The sequence below is a fragment of the Pan paniscus genome, chromosome 19, assembly GCF_029289425.2.
Source record: "Pan paniscus chromosome 19, NHGRI_mPanPan1-v2.0_pri, whole genome shotgun sequence".
Classification (NCBI taxonomy): Eukaryota; Metazoa; Chordata; class Mammalia; order Primates; family Hominidae; genus Pan; species Pan paniscus.
Genome location: NC_073268.2, coordinates 56182785 through 56208286, shown reverse-complemented (window position 1 = coordinate 56208286; position 25502 = coordinate 56182785). Strand labels below are relative to the sequence as shown.

General features: G+C 52.1%; 2 protein-coding genes and 3 non-coding genes across 10 annotated transcripts in view; 4 read left to right on the top strand and 1 right to left on the bottom strand.

Moving 5' to 3' along the window:
- Nucleotides 1-23404, top strand: part of TRPV2 (transient receptor potential cation channel subfamily V member 2) — a 26570-nt gene extending 3166 nt beyond the window's left edge. The window contains exons 4-21 of one of the 5 annotated variants that reach the window (XM_063598712.1): nt 1532-1665; nt 4008-4298; nt 4878-5176; nt 7509-7679; nt 8132-8293; nt 8862-8957; nt 9727-9797; nt 10227-10392; nt 13184-13250; nt 13366-13700; nt 14980-15104; nt 16296-16375; nt 18195-20457; nt 20724-20813; nt 21059-21102; nt 21585-21653; nt 22469-22525; nt 22763-23404. In XM_063598712.1, coding sequence (XP_063454782.1) covers nt 1532-1665; nt 4008-4298; nt 4878-5176; nt 7509-7679; nt 8132-8293; nt 8862-8957; nt 9727-9797; nt 10227-10392; nt 13184-13250; nt 13366-13700; nt 14980-15104; nt 16296-16375; nt 18195-18295 — 2098 coding nt within the window. In that variant the 3' untranslated portion in view covers nt 18296-20457; nt 20724-20813; nt 21059-21102; ... (1 more) ...; nt 22469-22525; nt 22763-23404. Of the gene's footprint in view, nt 1-1531; nt 1666-4007; nt 4299-4877; nt 5177-7508; nt 7680-8131; nt 8294-8858; nt 8958-9726; nt 9798-10226; nt 10393-13183; nt 13251-13365; nt 13701-14979; nt 15105-16295; nt 16376-18194; nt 20458-20723; nt 20814-21058; nt 21103-21584; nt 21654-22468; nt 22526-22762 lie in introns of all 5 variants that reach the window. The other 4 variants (XM_063598713.1, XM_055101238.2, XM_063598714.1 and 1 more) reach the window with 4 other exon arrangements.
- LOC112438976 (small nucleolar RNA SNORD49) lies at nt 20904-20975 on the top strand. The gene has a single exon (XR_003027287.1). It is a non-coding gene; the product is annotated as a small nucleolar RNA SNORD49 (small nucleolar RNA).
- LOC112438975 (small nucleolar RNA SNORD49) lies at nt 21436-21506 on the top strand. The gene has a single exon (XR_003027286.1). It is a non-coding gene; the product is annotated as a small nucleolar RNA SNORD49 (small nucleolar RNA).
- On the top strand, nt 22621-22693 carry LOC112438990 (small nucleolar RNA SNORD65). The gene has a single exon (XR_003027298.1). It is a non-coding gene; the product is annotated as a small nucleolar RNA SNORD65 (small nucleolar RNA).
- The window catches only part of LRRC75A (leucine rich repeat containing 75A), a 49958-nt gene continuing 47854 nt past the window's right edge, over nt 23399-25502 (bottom strand). For both annotated transcript variants that reach the window (XM_034943302.4, XM_034943301.3), the window contains one exon: nt 23399-25502. In XM_034943302.4, the coding sequence (XP_034799193.1) occupies nt 25239-25502 (264 nt within the window). In that variant the 3' untranslated portion in view covers nt 23399-25238.

The following is a 25502-nucleotide window of genomic DNA, read 5'->3' as shown; positions in this document are numbered from 1 at the left end:
AGCCGCTTCCTGTTTGTGCTGGAGGACAGTGGTCAGATTCAGCACCAGGGTAGGGGAGGATGCGTGAGGAGATTCTGGGAGCTGTGGAGCCTGCCCGACACAGGCAGGACGGGCCCTTGATGCTTTCAGTACCTCAATCTGTGCCCTCAATGGGCTTCCCTACCCCAGGACCATGATGCCACCCTGGTGACAGAAAGTTCTTTGTCCAAATGGCCACTTCTGCCAGCCGGACTGTCCACAGGGCTCCTGTCAGCAGCAGATAGAGCCCTCATGGTCATGTGTGGCTTCCTGGTGCTGACGAAGGAGGGCTGGCTGTAATTACAGTCATAGCTGTTGGCTTAAAAAGTCTACCCTTGAAATCCCCACCTGATTCAAGGAGGCAGAGGTTGCAGTGAGCAGAGATTGTGCCACCATACTCCAGCCTGGGTGTCAGTGTGACTCTGTCTCCAAAAAAAAAAAAGTGACTGATCCCAACAATCACCTTGTCACCAACCTTTACTTGGTTGACCCATTCCACAAGAGACGTTAAGCTGGGACCTGAGGGTCTACAAATCATCAAATAGCACCCCCTGTTCTTTGTCTTCGCATATCTGCTGGTGGTGGTACCAGAAGCCCCAGAGGCAAGTTGGCCCCTGTGATTAGTAACACAGCCCAGGAGGGAATGACTCATGCCCTTCCCACTTCCAGTCACCAGACGCTGCTAGATTCTAGATTCTGACAAGCTACCAGATCCCTTCCGGGGTCTGTGGGAGAGATTTCTCATTAGGTGTGCCTTCTCGGTGGTGTCTGATATGTTTCAACATTGGGCCCAGCGTTGGGCCCAGGTAATGCTCTGTTGCTGGGAAATTTCTTGCTGCCGAGCCTAGAATCTCTCTGGGGATTCAAGAGTCAGGGTCTAAAGTTAAACAGCCCTGCTGAGATTCCCAGTTTGGCGCTGTGTGACTTTGGCAAGTTACATGACCTCCTTGTTTATCTAATGGAGAAATGAGTAGTTTCTGACCAGCAGGGCTGAAGTGAAGATGAAAGGCACAGAATATTCTGTAGTTAATAGATGGTTTCTAAGAGGAGAAGGGAGATTTTCTGCATACTTTCTTTGAAGGCAGTGATGCATGCAGCCACTGTGAGTCTGCCGGGACCTCCCACAGCCCTATCCAGATCCAGCCCCAAGCTCAAGAGCCACCACAAGTGGTGTGTGCTTAAGGGGACCCAGTGGGATATCGAGGCTGTTGAGAGATGGTACATCAAGGCACCTGGCACATGACAAGCACCTGATGCTGAAAAGTGTCTGTGATGACTGGCGTCATGGGGATGAAGCAGCTTAGTGCCTGGACAGGCCCCTTTTCCTCCTCCCGGGGTCCTCTAGGATGGCTCTAGGAGGATAGAGGCCCTCAGAAGGGCTCTCACTGGGCTCCTGGGCCTGAGGGGTGTGCAGTGTGTACAGGACTCCCTGAAAGGGCTCCCTGGGATGGAGGGCTTTTGGGGGGGCCTGTGGTTCTTCTCCAGCATGAGTCACAAACCACATCCTCCACAGTCAGCCGGATCCAAACCGATTTGACCGAGATCGGCTCTTCAATGCGGTCTCCCGGGGTGTCCCCGAGGATCTGGCTGGACTTCCAGAGTACCTGAGCAAGACCAGCAAGTACCTCACCGACTCGGAATACACAGGTAGACCCTGCCCTGTGGATCCAAGGCTAGGCATCCTGTGAGCTGATAGTTAGGTGGGCTGGGTGGGCTTGATCCCTGGTCAGGAGCTGAGGAGTGAGTGTTCTCAGCAGCCCTCCCACTGGAATGATGGCTGGGGGGCCCTGTGGACAGAGTTAATCAAGGATGGCCTCCTGTCAGTCTTGGCTGTGCCTCCCACTTCCACCCACCCCTCAGGCCTCCTGGCTACCTCTGTCACCCCTAGCCCATTGCAGTGGCTGAATGGAAACCCAAAGCAATCTTTTTTTATTTTTTTTAATAAGTGTTGTTGAGATATAATATATAATGCACATACCATATACTTAACCCATCTCAAAGCACTCTTTGCCCAAAATCTAAATATCTGTATTGTTTGGGCTGATCAGAAAAATAACATGAGTACTCTAGAAGATTCAAACAGTAAGGAAACATATAGAGCCAAGGGTAAACACAGTCTCTCATCCTGGGCTCCAATTAATTGTTTGAGAATGCATCTGTTCAGACTTTCTTTCTTTCTTCTTTTTTATTTTTGGAGAGATGGGGTTTTGCCATGTTGCCCAGGCTGGCCTCAAACTCCTGGGCTCCAGTGATCCTTCCACCTTGGCCCCCCAAAGTGCTGGGATTACAGGTGTGAGCCACCACGCAGGGCCTATCCAGACTTGCTTAATACATCAGTATATATTTACATAAATGGGGTCTTGACACATATACTAATTTGTAACGTGCTTTTCCTCCACTTAATACATCTTGTAGCACTTTCCATTTCAGCACATGTCTAACTTAGTCACTTTGACAACTGCAGAGTGAGTTTTCCCTTGTGTCCTTATCATCATTTAGTTAACCAATTCCTTACTTATCGATGGCCATTTTAGGTTGTTCGTAGTTTTTGGCTTCAACTAGCTGTGTGCCAGGCCCTCTATGTGCTATCCACTTTGTTTATATTATTCCCTTTTTTTTTTTTGGAGACGGAGTCTTGCTCTGTTGCCCAGCCTGGAGTACAGTGGTGCGATCTCAGTTCACTGCAAAACTCCACCTCCCGGGCTCATGCCATTCTCCTGCCTCAGCCTCAGCCTCCCGAGCAGCTGGGATTACAGGCACCAGCCACCACACCTGGCTAATTTTTTGTATTTTTTTAGTAGAGACAGGGTTTCACCGTTTTAGCCAGGATGGTCTCAATCTCCTGACTTCGTGATCCGCCTGCCTTGGCCTCCCCAAAATGCTGGGATTACAGGCGTGAGCCACTGCGCCTGGCCATTTTTTTTTTTTTTTTTTTTCTTTCCGAGACGGAGTCTTGCTCTGTCACCCGGGCTGGAGTGCAGTGGCGTGATCTCAGCTCACTGCAACCTCTGCCTCCCGGGTCCAAGCAATTCTCCTGCCTCAGCCTCCCGAGTAGCTGGGATTACAGGCGCCCAGCACTGCGCCTGGCTAATTTTTGTATTTTTAGTAAAGATGGGATTTCACCATGTTGGTCAGGCTGGTCTGGAACTCGACCTCGTGATCTGCCCGCCTTGGCCTCCCAAAGTGTTGGGATTACAGGTGTGAGCCACTGCGCCTGGCCTTATATTATTCCCTTTGAACCTTACAATAATCCTGGAACATTCCCATTTTACAGTAACGAAAACTGAGATTAAGAGAGGCCACGTGACTTGCCAGAGGAGACAGAGACATTAAGTGGTGGAGTCATGTACAAATACTGCTCTGAATGTTCTGGTGTAGACAGCATTTCACGAATGATGACTTATGTCTTAGAAATTTAGTTTCTAAGCCAGGCGCAGTGGCTCACGCCTGTAATCCCAGCACTTTGGGAGGCCGAGGTGGGCAGATCATGAGGTCAGGAGATCGAGACCATCCTGGCTAACACGGTAAAACCCGTCTCTGCTAAAAACAAAAAACAAAACAAAACAACAAAAAAAATTAGCCGGGTGTGGCGGTGTGCACCTGTGGTCCCAGCTGCTGGGGAGGCTGAGGCAGGAAAACGGCGTGAACCTGGGAGGCAGAGCTTGCAGTGAGCCAAGATCGCGCCACTGCACTCCAGCCTGGGTGACAGCGCAAGACTCTGTCTCAAAAAAAAAAAAAAGAAAAGAAAAAGAAAAAAAAAGAAATTTGGTTTCTAGGGCAGAAATTGTAGTCATGTCTGTTGGTATTTCTTATCTGTTACTTGGAGCCTTAATAGCCTATAACATTGTTGTGCTCCCACCAGTTGTGTGTAGCATCTCTTTTAATCCTCCCAAGGGGTACTTTGAGCTGGGCTTATAAGAGCTATCGGGCAGCCCAGCCACTCCAGGTCTCAGCACCACTGTGCCCCTTCCCCTCCCTTCTTCCCACAGAGGGCTCCACAGGTAAGACGTGCCTGATGAAGGCTGTGCTGAACCTTAAGGACGGGGTCAATGCCTGCATTCTGCCACTGCTGCAGATCGACCGGGACTCTGGCAATCCTCAGCCCCTGGTAAATGCCCAGTGTACAGATGACTATTACCGAGGCCACAGCGCTCTGCACATCGCTATTGAGAAGAGGAGTCTGCAGTGTGTGAAGCTCCTGGTGGAGAATGGGGCCAATGTGCATGCCCGGGCCTGCGGCCGCTTCTTCCAGAAGGGCCAAGGGACTTGCTTTTATTTCGGTGAGTGAGCCTTTCTTGGATAAATCGAGGCAAAGAGAGGGTAAGGCCTTGTTCAAGGTCACATGGTTAGTGTATGACAGAGCTGGCAGTTAAACCTAAGTTTTTCTGACCCCGACGCCCTGCTTCTAACCACTAGGCTGCCTGCAAAAGCAGTTTGTCTTTTGTCCAGGCCAGCCTCAAACTCCTGGGTTCTAACAATCCTCCTGCCTTAGCTTCTCGAGCTGGGGCTACAAGTGTGTGCCACCACATCCAGCATTAATTTGTCATAAGAGATGTTTCATCCTCGTCTGGCCAGAAGATGGGCATGCACCCAGACCCAGACCCAGGGAAAGAAATAGGGGCTGCTAGCACTGGCATGTGACTTGACCAGGCAGAGCCTGAATAAAGAGGCAGCGTGCCTGGGCTCTGGCAAAGAAGACAGCAAAAGGCAGCAGGTTGGCTGGCCCCTGTTCTGCTCCCTTCAGTGGTAAAGAAGCCTGACCTGTTTCAAGGAGGGCTGGCCTTTTGTCCAAGGAGCATGAGGAGTAGGCAGATGGAAAGCAGGAGGCCTGGGGCCCAAGCTGCTCTCTTGGCCTGCAGGTGAGCTACCCCTCTCTTTGGCCGCTTGCACCAAGCAGTGGGATGTGGTAAGCTACCTCCTGGAGAACCCACACCAGCCCGCCAGCCTGCAGGCCACTGACTCCCAGGGCAACACAGTCCTGCATGCCCTAGTGATGATCTCGGACAACTCAGCTGAGAACATCGCACTGGTGACCAGCATGTATGATGGGCTCCTCCAAGCTGGGGCCCGCCTCTGCCCTACCGTGCAGCTTGAGGACATCTGCAACCTGCAGGATCTCACGCCTCTGAAGCTGGCCGCCAAGGAGGGCAAGATCGAGGTGAGCAGCTGTCCCCTTCCCACTTCCCCTCTCCAGGAAGCAGTAGGTCTCACCCCAAAATTTCTGCAGAAAGAACCCAGGGGGTGGTGAAGAGCAGTGGCTTCTCTGCTTTTCAATGGAACACTCCTGTTAGTAAGAAAAATTTCAGTATGTACCTCTGATATATTTGTGTTTATATATAAATTGCATATGAACTACTGAATATATTACATTATAAAACATTGAGATTTTTTTTTTTTTTTGAGACGGTGTTTCGCTCTTGTTGCCCAGGCTGGAGTGCAATGGCGCGACCTCGGCTCACCGCAACCTCTGCTTCCCAGGTTCAAGCGATTCTCCTGCCTCAGCCTCCCAAGTAGCTGGGATTACAGGCATGTGCCACCACACCCAGCTAATCTTGTGTTTTTTTTTTTTTGAGATGGACTCTCGCTCTGTCACCCAGGCTGGAGTGCAGTGACATGATCTCAGCTCACTGCAACCTCTGCCTCCCAGGTTCAAGCAATTCTCCTGCCTCAGCCCCCTGAGTAGCTGGGATTACAGGCACCCACCACCATGCCTGGCTAATTTTTTTTTTGTATTTTCAGTAAAGAGGGGTTTCACCATGTTGGTCAGGCTGGTCTTGAACTCCTGACCTCGTGATCCACCCGCTTCGGCCTCCCAAAGTGCTGGGATTACAGGCACGCGCCACTGCACCCAGCTAATTTTTTGTATTTTTAGTAGAGATGGGGTTTCACCATGTTGGCCAGGCTGGTCTTGAACTCCTGACCTCAGGTGATCTGCCCACCTCAGCCTCCCAAAGTGCTGGGATTACAGGTGTGAGCCATGGCACCCGGCCAAACATTGGGAATTTTTAAAAGTCGTTTGTGTTTCTTTATTAAGAGATAGCCTTTTTATATCTTTTGCCTATTTTGCTATTCTGTTTCTGCATATTTATTGATAACTTTATAATGAATTTAGTATTTTGTCTACCATAGCACTTGTAAAATTTCTCCTAGTTCATCATTTGTCTTTTGAATTTTATGTTTTTTTTGCTATACAGGATTTAAAAATTTTTATAATCTGCAAGTGTGACTATCTTTTCCTTTAAGGTTCCTTGGTTTTGCTATTGTCTAATTCCTGCTACACGATTTCATATATATAATACATATTATATGTACATAATATATGTTATAACTATTATACATTATATTATACATTATAATTATATATAGTATATATATAATCTTCATACCCATATTTTCTTCCAAACTTTTGCAGCTGCATTTTTTTTTTTTTTTTGAGATGGAGTTTCGCTCTTGTTGCCCAGGCTGGAGTACAATGGCGCGATCTTGGCTAACTGCAACCTCCGCCTCCGGAGTTCAAGCGATTCTCTTGCCTCAGCCTCCCGAGTAGCTGGGATTACAGGCATGTGCCACCACGCCCGGCTAATTTTGTATTTTTAGTAGAGACGGGGTTTCTCCATGTTGGTCAGGCTGGTCTCAAACTCCCGACCTCTGGTGATCCACCTGCCTCAGCCTCCCAAAGTGCTGAGATTACAGGCATGAGCCAAAACGCCCAGCCTGCAGCTGCATTTTTAATGCCTAGAGCTTTGACTAGCTGGAAGTTATTCTGGTAGGAAGAGTAAACATGAGGCAGCCCCCACTTTGTTCCAGATAGCTTACCAATGGCCTGTTCCAAATAGCTTTTGCCAATAGCTCACCAGGGCTGGCCTCATGGGCTTACAGTGGAGATTTTTGAAAGATTAAGGAAACGATAAACATAAATAGAAGTTTTAACCCTTTTTTGCTGCCCTCCCAAGTTTTTTGGAGTGCTCCCTGGGGTGTGTGAACCTCACTTTCTTGTCTAGAGGCACTGCTGTGTGGCCTATGAAAGCAGTGCCCTGATCTGTTCCTCCTTTCCCATTCCTCACGCGTGAAACCAGACTGCTTCCTAACCTGTTTGGATTAGGGACCACTTTCTAGTCTGTTGAAAATTCTAGATTCTGACCGCGAAAGTGCACACACAGATACAGCTAGTAGACTCGGATCTCAGGGGCCTCAAGGACCCCAGGGCTAGGGATCTCTCTGCCATTTGAGGAGTTCAAGGAAGGCCACAGGGCAGGGGAGGGGAAGGAAGAGCCAGGCTGGCTGGCAGGCTGGGGCAGATGTGGCTGGGTGCGTGTGTGTGTTTAAGAGTTTAGACAAACAAGGACCTGCGTGTATGGGGGTACGTGCACGTGTCAGCTGCAGCTCTGCAGACCGTGGGCAGCTGCAGAGTCCTGGGTGTTTCCCAGCCTTGGCCCAGGATCAGTGCCAGGAAGGGACCGTGAATGCAAGCTCATATGGCCACCCTGCAGATTTTCAGGCACATCCTGCAGCGGGAGTTTTCAGGACTGAGCCACCTTTCCCGAAAGTTCACCGAGTGGTGCTATGGGCCTGTCCGGGTGTCGCTGTATGACCTGGCTTCTGTGGACAGCTGTGAGGAGAACTCGGTGCTGGAGATCATTGCCTTTCATTGCAAGAGCCCGGTGAGCCCACAGGAGCATGGGTGCACGGAGAGGACCCAGCAGAGTTTCCAGCAAGGTCCACAAATTGGGGCTGCCTGCTGGACCATATCTGCCCCATTCCTGTGCCAGTGGGGGTGTGGCTGCATGTCCCAGCAGGCACGACCCTGACCATGGCCACCGGGCCCATACTCAATCCATACTCTAGTCCCATCCAAGACGGGGATCATGCCAAGGGCCTCGTGGCAACAATCCAGGTCCTCTCTGTTAACCAGCATCTCATTTGGAGGGCAAGCCCCTTAGTCACACTGTAGCTGGGAGGGTTGGCGTGAGGTCCTTTGGGGCTCCTGGGGTGTGGAAGCCTGCTCCCTGTCCTCTCTCCTCATTTCCTGGGCCCTTGCTTTGATCTTGACATGGGGTGGGCAGCCTATTTGCACTTGTTGAGTGTACCCATGGCTCTCCCCTCCCCACCCCAGCACCGACACCGAATGGTCGTTTTGGAGCCCCTGAACAAACTGCTGCAGGCGAAATGGGATCTGCTCATCCCCAAGTTCTTCTTAAACTTCCTGTGTAATCTGATCTACATGTTCATCTTCACCGCTGTTGCCTACCATCAGCCTACCCTGAAGAAGGCAAGGGTGGGAGGTTTGGGGGGGCACATCTTGGGGGAGGCCTGCTTGAAACAACCCTGGGGGAAGATGGCGCAGTAATAGCACTGAGGCATGGGCTGCTGGAGTGACATGCCCAAGCTTATGGGAGCCAGCACTGCAGTACTAACGGTGATACAGTGAAGATTTGCTGAGTGCTCACTGTATGTGAAAAAGGATTCTAGGTGATGGACATGTGTTGACTAATTAATGTCCCCCAAAACCCTTGAGATGGTGAATTATAATCACCCCCAGTTTATAGTAGAGGGAAGGGAGGCACAGAGAGGTTAAGTAACTTGTCCAGGGTCACACAGAATGGAAGTGGTGTGGAGAGGGAATCTGAATCCAGGCAGTCTGGCTTCAGACCCTACACTGAAATGCTACACAATGTGCCTCTCAGGATCCAGGGGTCCTTCCCTGGAGCTCATGTTCCCATGCCGTTCTGAGGAGCCTCTCCACAGCTCAGGCTCAGAGTAGGCCCTCAGCTTCAGCTCTAAAGGGTGAGCTGTTCGAGAGAGGACCCAAGGCCCAAGGTCTCATCTGAGTGTGTCTTCAGCAGGCCGCCCCTCACCTGAAAGCGGAGGTTGGAAACTCCATGCTGCTGACGGGCCACATCCTTATCCTGCTAGGGGGGATCTACCTCCTCGTGGGCCAGGTGAGTGCCCCTCCCCTTCTCCTACCAAGAAGCAAACCTAGAATTCTGCTTCAGGGGGCTTAGAGAAAGTTAGCTGCATCCCCTCACTGACAATACCCAGTCCCACCCAGAGCAACCAGCCTCACTGAAGCTGAGGGCCAGAGGTTCTGGCCTTGCCTTCTGAGTCCCCGGGAACCCCTCTGCTGTGCTTTTGGGGTTTCTTGGGGTAGCAGATAGCTTCTCTGATTCCTTGGCAGTACAGACTCTGCTCCCCCAGGAATGGAGCTGGAAGCGCCTGCCCCTAGCCAGGCCCCTCGGCTGGGAAGTTCCCCTCTTGGGGAGCACAGAGACCAGAGGTAGGTGGGGTTCAGGCTATTTCCCCCAGTAGGGCCTCTTCAGTGGGAAATGCTGTAAGCCTGCAGGACACAGGCTGGACACCAAGACATTGGGACCTCCGCAGAGTGGGCAGAACTTGGGCACCAAACCCAGGTTGGCTGGGGTATGGGTGCTCCCTGTGAGGCCAGGGAGAAGGGAAGGGAAAGGTGCTCTTCCCCTTCCTGCATGCAGTGCACAGGCTCTTCACCTGCACCCCCCGGCCTTGCCTAGGTGGCTGCTCTTTCTGGAAAGAAAGTCCCAAGCTATCTCAGCTATCAGAAGTATTCATGAGTCCCCCAAAACCAAAGCTGCTGACTTAGCTCTAGCCTGGGTGGCAGGCTCCCACTCAGCCAGGCCAGCAGGGGGCATGCGGGAGAGCAGGTTTCACAGCCCTCTGTCCTCCCTTCCTCCGCAGCTGTGGTACTTCTGGCGGCGCCACGTGTTCATCTGGATCTCGTTCATAGACAGCTACTTTGAAATCCTCTTGTACGTGGGTTCTCACTCCTCCTTCTCTCAACTGTCTCTGAGGTCTGGAAGGGGCAGTTGTGGCAGAAGGCACCAGGTTGGCTTTAGAGGCGAGGACACGGGGCCCAGGAAGTCGGGACCTGTGTACAGGCCAGTCCCAGGAGTCTGGGCTGCCGTCCAGCCTGGGGCCCCTTGTGCTTCCATCACTGTAGATGGTGATAGTGACATTTACTAGGCCTCGGCACATACCTGTTTCACTTAGTCCTTGAAAACACTCTATGAGTCAGGCATCATTATTATTATGCCCATCTTACAATGGGAGGGAACTGAGGCCCACAGAGGTTAAATGTCTTGCCTAAGATGGAGGTCAGGACCTTGGTCAGCATAGGCCAGTGGGGGCTCAGGGAGCCAAGTGGCCCGCAAGCCCACCTGGATTCTGCTCCCACACAGCCTGTTCCAGGCCCTGCTCACAGTGGTGTCCCAGGTGCTGTGTTTCCTGGCCATTGAGTGGTACCTGCCCCTGCTTGTGTCTGCGCTGGTGCTGGGCTGGCTGAACCTGCTTTACTATACACGTGGCTTCCAGCACACAGGCATCTACAGTGTCATGATCCAGAAGGTGAGAGAAGGGGGTGGCCCACCGGGACTCTTTTGGCCTCATCAGGCAAGAAGAGCCTTCCTCCACAGCTATCCTAGGCAGAGGAGGGCATGTGTACATCTGCCTGTGCGCCAGCACTCAGATGCTTGCTGGATGGAAGCTTAAGTACAGGCGTGCACATACCTCTCTCAGGGCTCTGCATGCACATGCAAACAAACGTACATATGTGTGTTTGCAGGTGTCCACACGGGAGCATGTGCATCCTTCCACAAGCAAGGAGCAAAGAATATGTGCATAAGCTCATCTGCATGTCTGTGTCCTGGGATGTGTGGGCGCGGGCATGTAACTGCGTTCATTTATGTATTCAGCGCATGTTTAGGGAGTGCCTACTGTGGGCCGGGCCCTGTTCTAGGTGTTGGGAATATAGCAGAGAACAGAACAAGTCCTTGCTCCCCTGAAGCTGATGTTCTGGTGGGAGGAAATGAAAACCTTAAGGAAACAACTGAGAACATTCCACACTGCTAAATTCTGTGAAGGAAAAAAAAGCACAGGACAATGTGATGGAGAATGGCTGGGACCAAGTACCCTTTAGATGGGATGGTCTGGGAAGCCTCTCTAAAGAGGGGATGTTTAAGTTGAGACCTGAAAGCATGATTCAGCCACAGCAGGGTGAAGAGGAGATATTCTCAGCAGAGGGCACAGCAGTGGCTGCCACGAGCCAGAAGGAGCTTGGGGTGCTTGGGACAGGGTGAGGAGGCTAGGTGGCTGGGGAGATGGCAGGAGGGTGGAGGTGAGGAGGTTGGGAGGAAGGGAAGGGCCAGGGGCCCCTTCCATGGGGAGGGATTTGGAGGTCCCTAGAGGCTTTTTTTTTTTTAATTGTAGTAAAATACACCTAACATGGAACTTTTTTTTTTCTTTGAGATGGAGTCTCACTCTTGTTACCTAGGCTAGAGTGCGATGGCACCATCTCAGCTCACTGCAAACCCCTACTCCTGGGTTCAAGCGATTCTCCTGCCTCAGCCTCCCGTATGGCTGGGGTTGCAGGCACCCACCACCATGCCCGGCTAATTTTTGTATTTTTAGTAGAGACAGGTTTTCACCATGTTGGCCAGGCTGGTCTCAAACTCCTGACCTCAGGTGATCCGCCTGCCTTGGCCTCCCAAAGTGCTGGGATTACAGGCATGAGCTACTGCGCCTGGCCCATTTTAACCTTTTTTTTTTTACAGTATACAGCTAAGTGTCATTAAGTACATTCACACTGTTGTATAACCATCACCACCATCCAACTCCAGAACTTTCTTGTCATCCCAAACTGAAACTCAACACCCATTAAACAACTCCCCATTCCCTTCCCCCAGTCCCTGGAAGCCACCATTCTAATTTCTGTTTCTACGAATTTGATGACCATAGCTACGTCGTAGAAGTGGAATCATACAGTATTTGTCCTTTAATGTCTGGCTTATTTTACTCAGTATAATGTCCTCAAGGATCAGCCATGTTGTAGCATGTGTCAGAAATGCCTTCCTTTTTTTTTTTTTTTTTTGAGATGGAGTCTTGCTCTGTTGCCCAGGCTGGAGTGCAGTGATGCAATCTTGGCTCACTGCAACCTCCGCCACCCAGGTTCAAGCGATTCTCCTGCCTCAGCCTCCCGAGTAGCTGGGACTACAGGCATGTGTCACCACATCCGGCAAATTTTTTTTATTTTTAGTAGAGACGGAGTTTTGCCACGTTGGCCAGGATGGTCTTGAACTCCTGACCTCAGGTGATCCACCCACCTTGGCTTCCCAAAGTGCTGGGATTGCAGGCTGAGCCATCACGCCCAGCCAATTCCTTCCTTTGTAAGGCTGAATAATATCCCATTGTGTAGATACACCACATTTTGTGCGTCCATTCATCTGTCGATCCAGTCACCTGTTGCTTCCACCTTTTGACCATTGTGAATAATGCTGCTATGAACAAGGGTGTAAAAGTCCCTGCTTTCAATTCTTTGGGGCATATACATACCCAGAAGTGGAATTGCTGGGTCATACAGTAGTTCTATATTTTATTTTGTGACCCTGGAAGGTTTTTTTTTTTTGTTTTTTGTTTTTTGTTTTTTGAGATGGGACTCATTCAGTCACCCAGGCTGGAGTGCGGTGACATGATCATAGCTCATTGCCACCTTGACATTCTGGGCTCAAGCAATCCTCCTGTCTCAGCCTCCTGAGTAGCTGGCACTGTAGGCTTGTGCCACCATGCCCAGCTACTGGAAAGTTTTAAGCAGGAAAACAATGTGATCTGAGACATATACATATATATATATTTTTTTTTTTTTTCTTTTTCTTTTTTTTTTTTTTTTTTGAGACGAAGTCTCACTCTGTAGCCCAGGCTGGAGTGCAGTGGTGTGATCTCGGCTCACCACAACCTCTGCCTCCTGGCTTCAAGTGATTCTCCTGCCTCAGCCTCCTGAGTAGCTGGGATTACAAGCACAGGCACACCACTGCACCTGGCTAATTTTTTGTATTTTTAGTAGAAACGCGGTTTCACCATGTTGGCCAGGCTGGTCTTGAACTCCCAACCTCAGGTAATCTGCCCGCCTCAGCCTCCCAAAGTGCTAGGATTATAGGCATGAGCCACCGCACCCAGCCAGATCTGAGATATATTTTTAAAAGACTCCTCTGCTCGGTGTGGCTCCACAGGCCCACATATGCATATGCATGTGTGCGTATGTGCAGTGTACACGGGAATCATGCTGCTGTGGGTGAGGCAGGGTTCTGGGGTCGTGACTGGTGGCCCAGCTACCCACCCTGGCCCCTGGGCACATGTGTTCCAGGTCATCCTGCGGGACCTGCTGCGCTTCCTTCTGATCTACTTAGTCTTCCTTTTCGGCTTCGCTGTAGGTAAAGGCTCCCTCCGGCCCCCTCCCCCTTCCCCACGTTCCTTGTCCACCCTGTACACTCCCAAGGCTGCCCACCGGTCTCCTGGGCTAAGGACCCCTCTCCCTTCATCCCATAGCCCTGGTGAGCCTGAGCCAGGAGGCTTGGCGCCCCGAAGCTCCTACAGGCCCCAATGCCACAGAGTCAGTGCAGCCCATGGAGGGACAGGAGGACGAGGGCAACGGGGCCCAGTACAGGGGTATCCTGGAAGCCTCCTTGGAGCTCTTCAAATTCACCATCGGCATGGGCGAGCTGGCCTTCCAGGAGCAGCTGCACTTCCGCGGCATGGTGCTGCTGCTGCTGCTGGCCTACGTGCTGCTCACCTACATCCTGCTGCTCAACATGCTCATCGCCCTCATGAGCGAGACCGTCAACAGTGTCGCCACTGACAGCTGGAGCATCTGGAAGCTGCAGGTGCCACCAGAGAGGCTCCCTGCCCCCACCCCACCCCACACTCAGGCGGTAGGGAGTGCTCCGGACCCTGCGGAGCTGGGCCTTCCCTAGCCAGGAGATGCCGGGTTGGGCAGCTCTACCTTGTCAGTCTTCCTCTTCCTTTTTTTTTTTTTTTTTTTTCTGGAGACAAGGTCTTGCTCTGTCACCCAGGCTGGAGTGCAGTGACGCGATCACAGATCAATGCAGCCTCCGCCTCCTGAGCTCAAGTGATCCTCCTTCCTCAGCCTCCTGAGTAGCTGGGGTTACAGGCACCTGCCACCACACTTGGCTAATATTTTTATTTTTTGTAGAGAAGAAGGTCTCACTATGTTGCCCCGGCCTCAGGTGATCCTCCCACCTTTGCCTCCCAAAGTGCTGAGATTACTCCCACCTCCTTTAAGCTCATAGATGTACTTAGGACAGTGCCCAGCACCAAGCAGGTGCTCAATGTGCTACCAGCTACTCTTATCATCATTGCTGTCCAGTGTTTCTTTTTTTTTTTTTTTTTGAGTCAAGAGTTTTGCTCTTGTTGCCCAGGCTGGAGTGCAATGGTGCAATCTTGGCTCACTGCCACCTTTGTCTCCTGGGTTCAAGCGATTCTCCTGCCTCAGCCTCCCAAGTACCTAGGATTACAGGCATGTGCCACCACGCCCCACTAATTTTTTGTATTTAGTAGAGATAAGGTTTCACCATGTTGGTCAAGCTGGTCTTGAACTCCTGACCTCAGGTGATACACCTGCCTCGGCCTCCCAAAGTGCTGGCATTATAGGCATGAGCCACCATGCCCCACCCTGCTGCCAATTCATTGTTGATCTTGGGGAAGCCCCTTATCTCCTCTGAGCCTTGGTGCCCTCCTCTGCAAGGTTCTGTGCCCCACCTGACTCACTGGTGTGCCTCTGGGCAGGCACATGTGTGGGGTGAGCAAATGAAGTTCTGTTCCTGGTGGTGTGGCAATCTGGAGCCTGGAACGATGTAAGAGCAAGTAGCTGTCCAGTACTCATAAGGTACAGACTTCCTCATCAGCTGTCTGAGGCACTTTGTCCTCAGTCTACAAATGGGGAAACTGAGATGCAGAGAGGCTGAGGGCCCAACCCCACACAGGTAACCGGATGGTGGAGCCAGATTCGAATCTGCGTGTTTAGTTGACTTCGCGTTATACTGTGAAGTGCTGCGGGGCACTTCCCTGCTCCGCTTGCCTTGTGTGCCTTTGCCCCCAGGCAGGGTCCCAGGACGTTCTGTCTGATGCATCCTTTGTCCCCAGAAAGCCATCTCTGTCCTGGAGATGGAGAATGGCTATTGGTGGTGCAGGAAGAAGCAGCGGGCAGGCGTGATGCTGACCGTTGGCACTAAGCCAGATGGCAGCCCCGATGAGCGCTGGTGCTTCAGGTGAGTGAGTGGCGGGAGGGTCTCCTGGGGGCCTTGCTGTCCAGCAATCCCTGGGGCCCCCCTGCAGTGCAGGGCACAGCTGCCAGGAGTCAGGTCTGGTGGGAAGGGCAGGCCCAAAGAGCACCAGGGACTGAGCCTGAGCAGGTGAGGTCAGGGGTCTGGATCTCACAAGCCATGGCTGCCACATGACTGGCCATCTGTCTGTCCCAGTGGCTTAAACTGAAGGTCCCCTCCTGGTGATCTCAGACTCCTCCTTGTAGCCTGAAATGTGGTACAGTAAGGAGGCCAAGAAGTCAGAGGGACCCTTGGGTTCCTAGCACTCTAGCATTGCCCTGGCTGCTCTGTGTCCCCCCACCCCCAATTCTGCCAGCCTGATCTCTGAGCTACGACCCCTTCCATGGAGAACATGCCCTTCTGTGTCCAGGAAAGGCTGGGACACTGGGAGAGGGAACCTAGTGACAAACACACAGCTAAAAACAGACACTGTCGGCCGGGTGCGGTGGCTCACGCCTGTAATCCCAGCACTTTGGGAGGCCGAGGCGGGCAAATCACGAGGTCAGGAGATCGAGACCATCCTGGCTAACACAGTGAAACTCCATCTCTACTAAAAATACAAAAAAGTAGCCGGGTGTGATGGCGGGCGCCTGTAGTCCCAGCTACTCAGGAGGCTGACGCAGGAGAATGGCATGAACCTGGGAGGCGGAGCTTGCAGTGAGCCGAGATCGCACCACTGCACTCCAGCCTGGGCGACAGAGCGAGACTCCATCTCAAAAAAAAAAAAAAAAAGAAAACAACAGCAACAAAAAAACCAGACACTGTCGTGAGGCAGCAGATGAGCAGAGAGACGGAGTCTTGGGCATGAGGAGCAGCCATGATAGGCCCCAGAACCCGGAAGCACAGATACACCTGATCTGAATTCCTCTTCTCTGGTTGTTCTGGGCAACCCAGGCTGCTGTGAACAGCCAGAAGCGATGGATGCTGATTCCTGCAAGTGAGCACCTGCCCCACAGGACAGGGCTCCAAGTGGGTGGCCCAGAACCCTGCAGAGAAAAAGCCTGTCCTCCTCAGGGCCTCTGTGTCCACCAGAGCATCTCTGCATAGTCTCCCAATTTGGGGGGCCACGCCCCTCTCTGGGGTGGGAGGGGAGGCGGTCAAAGCAGGCAAACCTCAGAGCTGCTCTGTTGCCCTCAGGGTGGAGGAGGTGAACTGGGCTTCATGGGAGCAGACACTGCCTACGCTGTGTGAGGACCCGTCAGGGGCAGGTGTTCCTCGTGAGTAGCCTGGTGACTAGAGCCTCTGCCCTGGGGTGTGTGTCTCTGCTGCTTGGCCACAAAGCCTTGGAGAGTCTGGGGCCGGACCCAGAGACCTCCTCATAGTCCCTTTGCAGATCCCCACATGCCAGCTCCTCTTACAGGGATTGCCTCCTTAAAACAGTGGTTCCGTCCTTTCCTTTCCACCCACACCTTGCTTTCAGGCAGGAACCAGGGGAAACCTCTGAGGCTGTTAGCGCTTCCACCAGCCCAGCCTCCGGCTGCCCTCTCTCCGATGCCAGTCAGTCACACCCTTTGCCCATTCAATTGGTTATCGAGGGTCTGTCCCCAGCCAGGCCTGGGCTGAGCCTGGGGACTCAGCAGGGGAATAAGTTAGGAAGGGCTGTGTCACAGCGCAGCCTACAACAGAGGCAGCATCTCCCTGGACCCTCAGAGGAACTGCCCTGCATAGGCCCTTAGTCCCTTCACACCCCAAGTCCCCCACCTCTGAGAAACCACTTCCCATGCTTCCTCCATGTCCGTGGCCTGTGTCCTCTCCGTTCCAGTGTAGTGATGGCCCCTCCTGTCCCCACCCTGCTGCCTCCACCAAGACTGGTTCCTTCCTCCCACCCTCAGAGGCCTGTTCAGAGGATTAGCTGTCCCCACTGCATACCCTTTCTTTCTAGAACCTTCAATAGCTCCCACCTTCCACTGGTTCACCTCCTCTCCTTTCTCCATCTCTTTCCTGACAAATTTCACTTGCTTGTCCCTGTTGCCCCCCACAATAGCCTCCTGAGTCTCCCATGGCCCCTGTTGTAGGGAGGCTCCTCTGGCCTCTTCTGCCCCACAGCCTGCTGGTTTCCCAGGCTCCTGGGCCGTGACCACTGCCTCACATACAGATAGGTTTCCCTTCACCTTCTCTTTGCATCTCCCTCTCTTCACTACAATGCCAGGAAAGTCACCTCTGAAAGTCACCTTGTCCCTCCCTCATCTTGCCCCAAGCACTCCACACCCCACTGCCTGCTGGGGCCTCCAATGTGACATTCCCAACAGGAACAGCCTTGGGGCTGCCCCAGCAGGTCACATGTATGTCACCCCACCCCCTCCTCACCCAGGTGGAAGGCCTTGAGAGTCTCAGCCTATTCCCCCCGCTATACCAGCTCTCCCACCTGGAGCTGAGTGTCCTTGACCTCTCAGGCGGCCACTCATCCCTCTGCCCTGCCCTGCCTCTTACTTCTGCACCACTGCAGGGGGGCCCAGCCTGCACTCTTACCCATTGCAGTCCTGCTAATGTGGACAAAAACCACATGCAGCCCACACTACACAATGCCTCCCACTACCTGGAAGGCCACAGTGCTCAGAATGGAGGTCAGGGTCCAAAGCTGTCTAACTCACTCCCCACACCTCCATCCACATGTCTGCAGTACTCCTTGTTCTTTGCTTTCCTTGGTTCATCTCTGGATTCGTCTCTGTCGGAAGTGCTCTTCCTCCCCTCTGGATGTCCAAATCTGCCACCGCCCCTGCAGGACAGGTCCCCTCTCTCCTCTGAGCTCCCCCAGCATGTCTCAGGTGTTCTGATCTCTGACACACAAGTCTGTCACCTCCAGGCACTTTAAGCTCCTGGGGGTGGCAGGGGCAGGGGGAAGCCCCTGATAGGGCAGGGGATTGGGAAATGCTTGTGGAGTGAGGGAAGCAGGGAGAAGGATTGCTGGCCTCCAGGATCGCTGAGGCTGTCCCCACGGCATGACGTGTTTCCATGACTGTGGCCCCGTTTCCCTGGTGCCTGCTTCCTGGGGACACACTCAAGGGTTAAGCTACAGTGCTTGCCATCTGTTTACAGGAACTCTCGAGAACCCTGTCCTGGCTTCCCCTCCCAAGGAGGATGAGGATGGTGCCTCTGAGGAAAACTATGTGCCCGTCCAGCTCCTCCAGTCCAGCTGATGGCCCAGATGCAGCAGGAGGCCAGAGGACAGAGCAGAGGATCTTTCCAACCACATCTGCTGGCTCTGGGGTCCCAGTGAATTCTGGTGGCAAATATATATTTTCACTAACTAACTCTTCTGGAAACATTATTTGGGCAGAGTTGCTGGGACCCTTAGAGCTGGCAATGTCTGCATGTCTCTGTGTGCACAGGTCTGTGTATGGGACTAGGTTGCTCCTGCCCTTGCCTGGGCACAGAGACCCTCAGTTGCTGTGTCCCCACCCTCACCCCCACATCCCCAAGTCTGGGGACTGTCCTCTTCCTGGGTACAGGCAGCTGGCTGAGGCGCTGTGCCCATTGTTGTGGCAGATATATGGTGATGGACATGGGCAAACAGCCACCTCTCCTCTCTCTCCACCACGACACCCTTTGCTTTCCACACCCACCCTGCTTTTGGGCAGGTACCTGGGAAAACCCATTAAAGCCACCTCTCTTGCTTTCTCTTCCTACTGAGCTTCTTGCTCAATTCCCACCCCTTCCAAGCCATTCTCTGCAGGGCAGCCAGAGGGCCTTCCTAAGACATAAGACAAACATGTCCTCTTTGTGCTCTGAAGGCCTGAGAGGCTCCCCAGTACCCACAGAATGCCCTAGCTGGCATCCCGAGACCCCCACGGTTTTGCCCAAGCAGTTCCAGACACCTCCTCCCCTCCACCTCTGTTGCCCCTCCCTCCTTAGCACTCTCCCCAAATTCATGCAGGCCGAGAGACCTCGTGCTTGATCCCTTGACCTGGCTCTTGCTGGAAGCCCCCCTCCTCCATTAAAACCCTACACTTGGGGGTGGGGGGAGGGATAGCATTAGAAGATATACCTAATGTAAATGATGAGTTAATGGGTGCAGCATACCAACATGGCACATGTATACATATGTAACAAACCTGCACGTTGTGCACATGTACCCTAGAACTTAAAGTATAATAATAAAATAAAACCCTACACTTGCCGGGCACCTGTAATCCCAGCACTCTGGGAGGCCCAGGCGGGTGGATCACCTGAGTTCAGGAGTTCGAAACCAGCCTGACCAACATGGAGAAACCCCGTCTCTACTAAAAATACAAAATTAGCCGGGCATGGTGGCGCATGCCTGTAATCCCGGCTACTCCGGAGGCTGAGGCAGAAGAATCGCTTGAACCCGGGAGGCAGAGGTTGCGGTGAGCGGAGATCGCGCCATTGCACTCCAGCCTGGGCAACAGGAGCGAAATTCCGTCTCAAAAAAACACAAAAACGAACAACAACAACAAAAACCCTACACTTATTTCTGAGGCCAGCTCAAAAGGTCTTATGATTGTCTTCCCAGTGTTTTGCAGTCAAAATGAATTTCTTTCCCTTGGTATAACGTGTGTGTGCAAAACGTGGTTGCATGGATTATTTTTCAAGGAGAGAGCTGAGCATGTTCATAGGCTGAAAGGAAAGCCACAGTAGAGAGAGTTTTCCATGGAAGGTGAGGCAGGGGCATAGGTGGAGGAGGCCCCAAGGAATGAGGAGAGGAAAGGAGGTGGGCAGAGCTTTACCCCAGAGGCGAGCAGAGGACGGACGTGGATCTAGATAAGACGTCAGCTCGTTCCCTAAAGGTCGTGCTAAAGGAGTAATGAGGGTGACCAGTGCGCAGGGGTTTGAGAAGCCCCGTGGATGTGGTGAAATAGCTGTGGGGAGAGTATTTGGCAACGCTCAATAGATTCAGGAGGAGCTACTAGGATGAATGGCTGCCGTGTGCCACAGCTCTACAGGCTTTCACGTGTGTCATCTCACGTGATCTTCTGGGGCGCTGGTGTCTCCGTTTACTAGAGGACCAATCGGAAGCTTAAAGAGAATGAGTAATTGGCCCAAGACCACCCAGCTAAGGAGTGGCGGAGGTGGGGCCCAAACGCGCGATCCAGCCCTCGCGCAGGCGCCCTGGAGCTCCCCGCGCGTGTTGTGACCCAGAATTCCCGGGGCTGTGGAAGAGACCATAGACTCAACAGGAGGGGGAGTCCTGGGTAGCGCGCCGGTCTACATCGTTACTTGGCGGAAAGTTCCCATGAGTCTTTGCCAGCGTCCCCCTCCTTTTGTGAGGAATGGGATATTCCGACTCCTTAAGGGCCTGGCGCACATAAGGTGTGACCTTTTCATTCCCGTTGTTATGGAGGTAGGCTCTCTAGGAATCTGGGAGTAGTAGCTGGGGGGCAAGAGCAAATAAAGAGCTCGGGCTTCTGTGGTCTCTGGGGAGATGTTCCCGGGAAGCCTGGCTAGAGGGCGGAGGGCAGCTGTTGAGATGGCGTGGCTCCCCGGCTCCTGCGCCCGCGTGGCTTTCGCGGCGGGCGCTGCGGCCCGGTGTTGGACAGCCTGGCAGGGCAGCGCGGGGCCGAATCCGGCTGCCGTGGCTGAGGCTCATGGATCACTCTTTTGTGGTAGGGCCACATCTGCCAGAGCCTGGAGTCTGCGAAGGCCGGGACCCGGTTCCCCGGCCCACCGTGGGGGGGTGTGCAAACCCGAGAGAACTGGGTAAGTTGGGGTCGGCTTGCAGTTTGGGGTACCCCGAGGGCGGTGTACGTCGGTAAGATTGTAACAGTATTACTGGAAGACTTATTCGACTGTCCTGATGATACTTGTAATAGGAAGTGCCGTCAGAAGCGATAACTGACGACGTCTAATGTCTATCTGACCGCAGTCGCTGAAACCTCTACAACTTAGTTGACCGTAACTGCCAGAGCCCTGCCCTGAATTCCTGTCCTTACTCCCTCTTTAAGATTGCGTACCCACTGCAGAGTGCTGAAGACGGGGTAGCCACGAGGTAAGAGACTCTCTGGTGTAGGGTTTAACATGGAACGTAGTTTTGTCATCTTGAATGCACGGAAATTGGCGTTTTGACAGTTTTCTACGTTTAGGTGTTTTATACACTTCAGGGTAACGTTATCAAGTCATTGCATAGGGTGGAACTTAAATAGAAACTGGAGATGGCTGCTTCAGCCACAGTCCTAACCTAGAACTGCATTTAAAGCAAACTGATAATGCAGAAACAAACTCCTTCGTTAAGAAATGTCTCCAGTAGCAGGGTTAGCTTAAGTTTCAGGTAGGGTCTAGATCTGCGGTTGGAGCAGTACTGGAGGGTTGTGAGGTGCTTGACTGCTCTGATGAAATCACTAATAGGAAGTGCCGTCAGAAGCGATAACTGACGAAGACTACTCCTGTCTGATTGCAGTCAAGTCTTCACCACTTGCTGGTTCCCAGGAGTAAACTTGTCTGAACGGTGACCTAATTGCTATATTCACCTAGGTTGCAAATTCGTGAAGAATCAGCATCATGTTTGGCAGCTGAGTATTGGAGCCAGGAGCCTGCCATGAGGTAAGCCTTGCCCTATGGGGAGGCTAGTGGCTGACCACGCCTAGCTGTCAGGTCGAATATTGGCAATTGGATTTGGTTAACCTAATACCTTGTAACAGTGTAGCCTATCCCAGAGATACTGATTTTAGTTTCCGGTGGCAGTGGAGCCAGGGTGGATTACCTAGAAAGAGGGGCTACTCTATTTACCTCTTGGCTGTTTAGTCTTGGGCAAATTACCTGTCTGCTGAGATGCAGTTTTCCTCAGATGTGAAAAAGAAAAGTAATCTTAGCTTTGTGAAGTTTAAATTGATGTGACTGAAATGGAGATTACAACTCCCCTGAGGCTGGGCACAGTGGCCTGTAATCCCAGCACTTTGGGAGGCTAAGGTGGATGGATCACCTGAGGTCAGGAGTTCAAGACCAGCCTGGCTGGCCGACATGGTGAAACCCCATCTCTACCAAAAATACAAAAATTAGCCTGGTGTGGTGGCGTGTACTTGTAATCCCAGCTACTTTGGGGGCTGAGCCAGGAGAATCGCTTGAACCCTGGAGGCGGAGATTGTAGTGAGTCGAGATCGTGCCACTGCACTCCAGCCTGGGCAACAGCGAGACTCCATCTCAAAAAAAAAAAAATTACAACCTCCTGAGAAGCTAAGATTTGTAGTCCTCAATAATTTACAAAAACTTAGAAAAATTACCTCTAATTAGGTCTTAAGGGGCTTTTGTTAGGATGGACTTAAATTTGTAAAGTCATTAATTGACTCTGTCATCAGAAATGCCTGTCCTGCTCTGCATCTGCAGTCTCTAAGGTGTATGCGCCTTCTCCATTCCCCCAGGTTTTGAGAACAGAGTGCTGTTTTAGAGCTGGCAGCAGCATCTCAGCCCAAGAGAAGGTAAGCCTTGAGCTGGCCAATGATCCCCCCAACCCCATAGTGGAATGAATAAACAGCTGATCTTGTTAAAACTCGCTTCAAAAAAAAAAGATATCAAATGATGAAATCACCCAAAATAGCTGGAATTACCGGCAGACTGTGTAGTGGTGAACCTACGGTTTTCTGAAGATATCTCTTACCCTGTGATTGACTGTCAGTTGGTGCAGAAAGTGAGATTGAAATGTAGTTTCTTTGCAGGTTATATTCCCAGAGGATGTCAGTCCCAAGGACCAGTAGCTGCCATCAGTTTGGATTCTGAAAACTAACCGGCATCAACACTGGGTGTAGAAACATGCTTGCCTTATATATCAGAGGACATGCTCAGCAGATCCAGGAGATATATTTGGCAACTTTTTCTAGAAAAGGCACATTGGGTATCATTCATTACATTCTTGAGTTTTTTTGATTTTTTTTTTGAGACAGTCTTGCTGTATTGCCCAGGCTGGAGTGTGGTGGCACAATCACAGCTCATTGCATCCTCAATCACCCAGGCCTAAGCAATCCTCCCACCTTGTAGCTGGGACTATAGCTCACAGCACACCTGGCTAAAATTTTTTTTTTGTTAAGACGGATTCTCTATGTTGCCCAGGCTGGTCTCAGGCTCCTGGGCTCAGATGGTCCTCCTGCCTCAGCTTCCAAAGGCACAGGCCAAGTTGTAGCTTTGTCCCTTGCCATCATGCCCAACAAGAGGTTCTATACCTTTTAATGAATTGACTTTCATAAATTGGTTATGTTGGTGGGCAAGTTCTTTAAGCTGGAAATTGTAAATTCCTCCTGAAATGTTTTTTCATGCAGTTACCATGAACTAATACTACAATAAAGGATGGTCTTGGGTGTCAATTCTTGAAAATGTGTATTTGAAGAAAAAGTAAATTTTGCCTACTGTTGTCAGATATTAGCAGTCCAGATATTCGCTCTAGCTTGTAAACTTCCCTGTGGTCAGCCTAAGCTCTTAACCCCCTATTCTACAGCTTTAGACTGAAGGCAAAAGCTCAAAGCATTTAAGGCCGCCTCAATTTCGGCCCCTGCTGCTCTGTGCTCTGTTCCTTGGTGTAGCTTTGTTCCAGCTCCTGCAGCATTGCACCATTCCTAACCACAACCTTAACAGCATGTAGGGTCCCATACTCTAGGCCCCATCTTGCTGTCTTCCTGTGTTGGAATCTTGCCTGTCAAGAGGGTCCTCCCCCATACTGTTTGCCCACAAGGTTCAAGAGTGATTGGCTCCCAGTCTTCCTGGACTGAACTACTTGGATCTAGGGGTTGCCTGTTATTTAGAAGAGATCCCTTAACTGGTAGGGCCCTTTCAGTAGGAGAGTATTTGGGTAAGGGGAGGGTTTAAGATGAGAACCTTTGCTAAGTTAGGCTCCTTTGGGAGCCTCCAGTTTTTCTCCCTCTCCCCAGCCATCTTGTTGGATCTGCCAAGGGATTGGACTCCTTCATTGTCCTAGGTTTTTAAGGTTTTAAAGCCCACCTTCTGCAGTCGGTTTTCTGGAATGTGTTGGTGGATTACTTAAGAGTTATGGGGAAAGAGTTCTTACGGCCTGTCTAGGTCAGTGAAGTCATACTGGCAAGTGACAAGAAGGAAGCCAGGTTTGTCACTTACCCTGCATGCTAAGGACATCAGAGCCCACATAGAAGTCTGGTAGTTTTCCAGCCAGCAGTGGGTAGGGAAGGTGGATAGGGGATTTCTGAACAGGACTTTATGCCTGTATGCATGGGCACCATGTCTGTCCTGAGCACTACCACATGGCATCGTAGGCTGCTCTGTCAAAGGATATAGCGACAGCTGGTCCTATGGGCAGATGCCTAGAATCAAGGTGGGCCTCAGAAATAGGGCTGGGTCTCCATAAGGAGGTAGACCACGTTCAGTCCACTCCTAGCATAGATGGAACTGGGGTCTCGGGCAACCAGGAGTTACAGGAATTTTGCTAAAGATTCCCACCTTCCTTGAGTGGGGACACATTCCTCTGGTTGGAGCTTGTTCCCCTAAATGAAAAATGTAATGCAGTGCATGTAGGGGCCCTACTGTATTTTTCTGGGGGAAAGCTCTTGGTGTTCACAATGGCTCAGGCTTACAGTACCTCCAGCCATGTGCCCATTTACACAAGTCTTTGGGGAAGGCCATGGGCTGAGCTGAGAGGGTTCTCTGGGGCCTGGGATGACTTAAGAACCAAATGGCAGATAATGGGATAGGGGGCAGATGCAGAGGACCAACGGGAAGTTTTAACACAAATCCCCTTTCCCAGATGCTATGGTTTGCCTTTCTGTAGGTGGGTGGCCCAGGCCAATTTTTGGCAATATCCTTAACCCACCTGATAGGAGAAGCGCCCTCCCCTGCCTGCCTTGCCCATTCTACCCAACAAGGACTCCCTGGTGAGGCCCTTCACTTCCATGTCACGTCTGAGCTGCAGCTACAGTCTCCTTGCCCTCATGGTGGTCTTCGGCAGGTGCCACAGGGCCCCCTCCAGGGTCCTCCTGGCCTACTGTCCCTTCCCGGACCTCCTCCCCACTGCCCGGGCCCTCACCCAGCTCCAGGATGGTGGGTAGGTGGCCCTGCTTTGGGGAGCGCTTGCGCAGGCTGAGCAGGAAGGGCTGGGGCAAGGAGAAGATGTCCACGTTGTTGCCCAGGTCAATCCACGTGACATTGGGGAACTTGCTGGGATCCTTAAGGATGTCAGTGAGGTCGCGCAGCACGGCCCGGGTCAACCGGTTGCCATTGAGTGCCAGTGTGGTGAGGCGGGGCAGGGTGCTGAGTGCTGGCAGCAGCTGCAGGACCATGTCGTCCGTGAGGCCTGTGAAGCCCAGCTCCACGCTGTCTACCTGCTCCCCACAGCGCTGTAGGTAGGTGGTCACCCGCTCCAGGTCTCGGGAGGTCAGTGGGATTCCCGACAGGTCCACTGTGTTGTCTGGGGGGCTTCCGGCCAGGACAGCCTTGAGG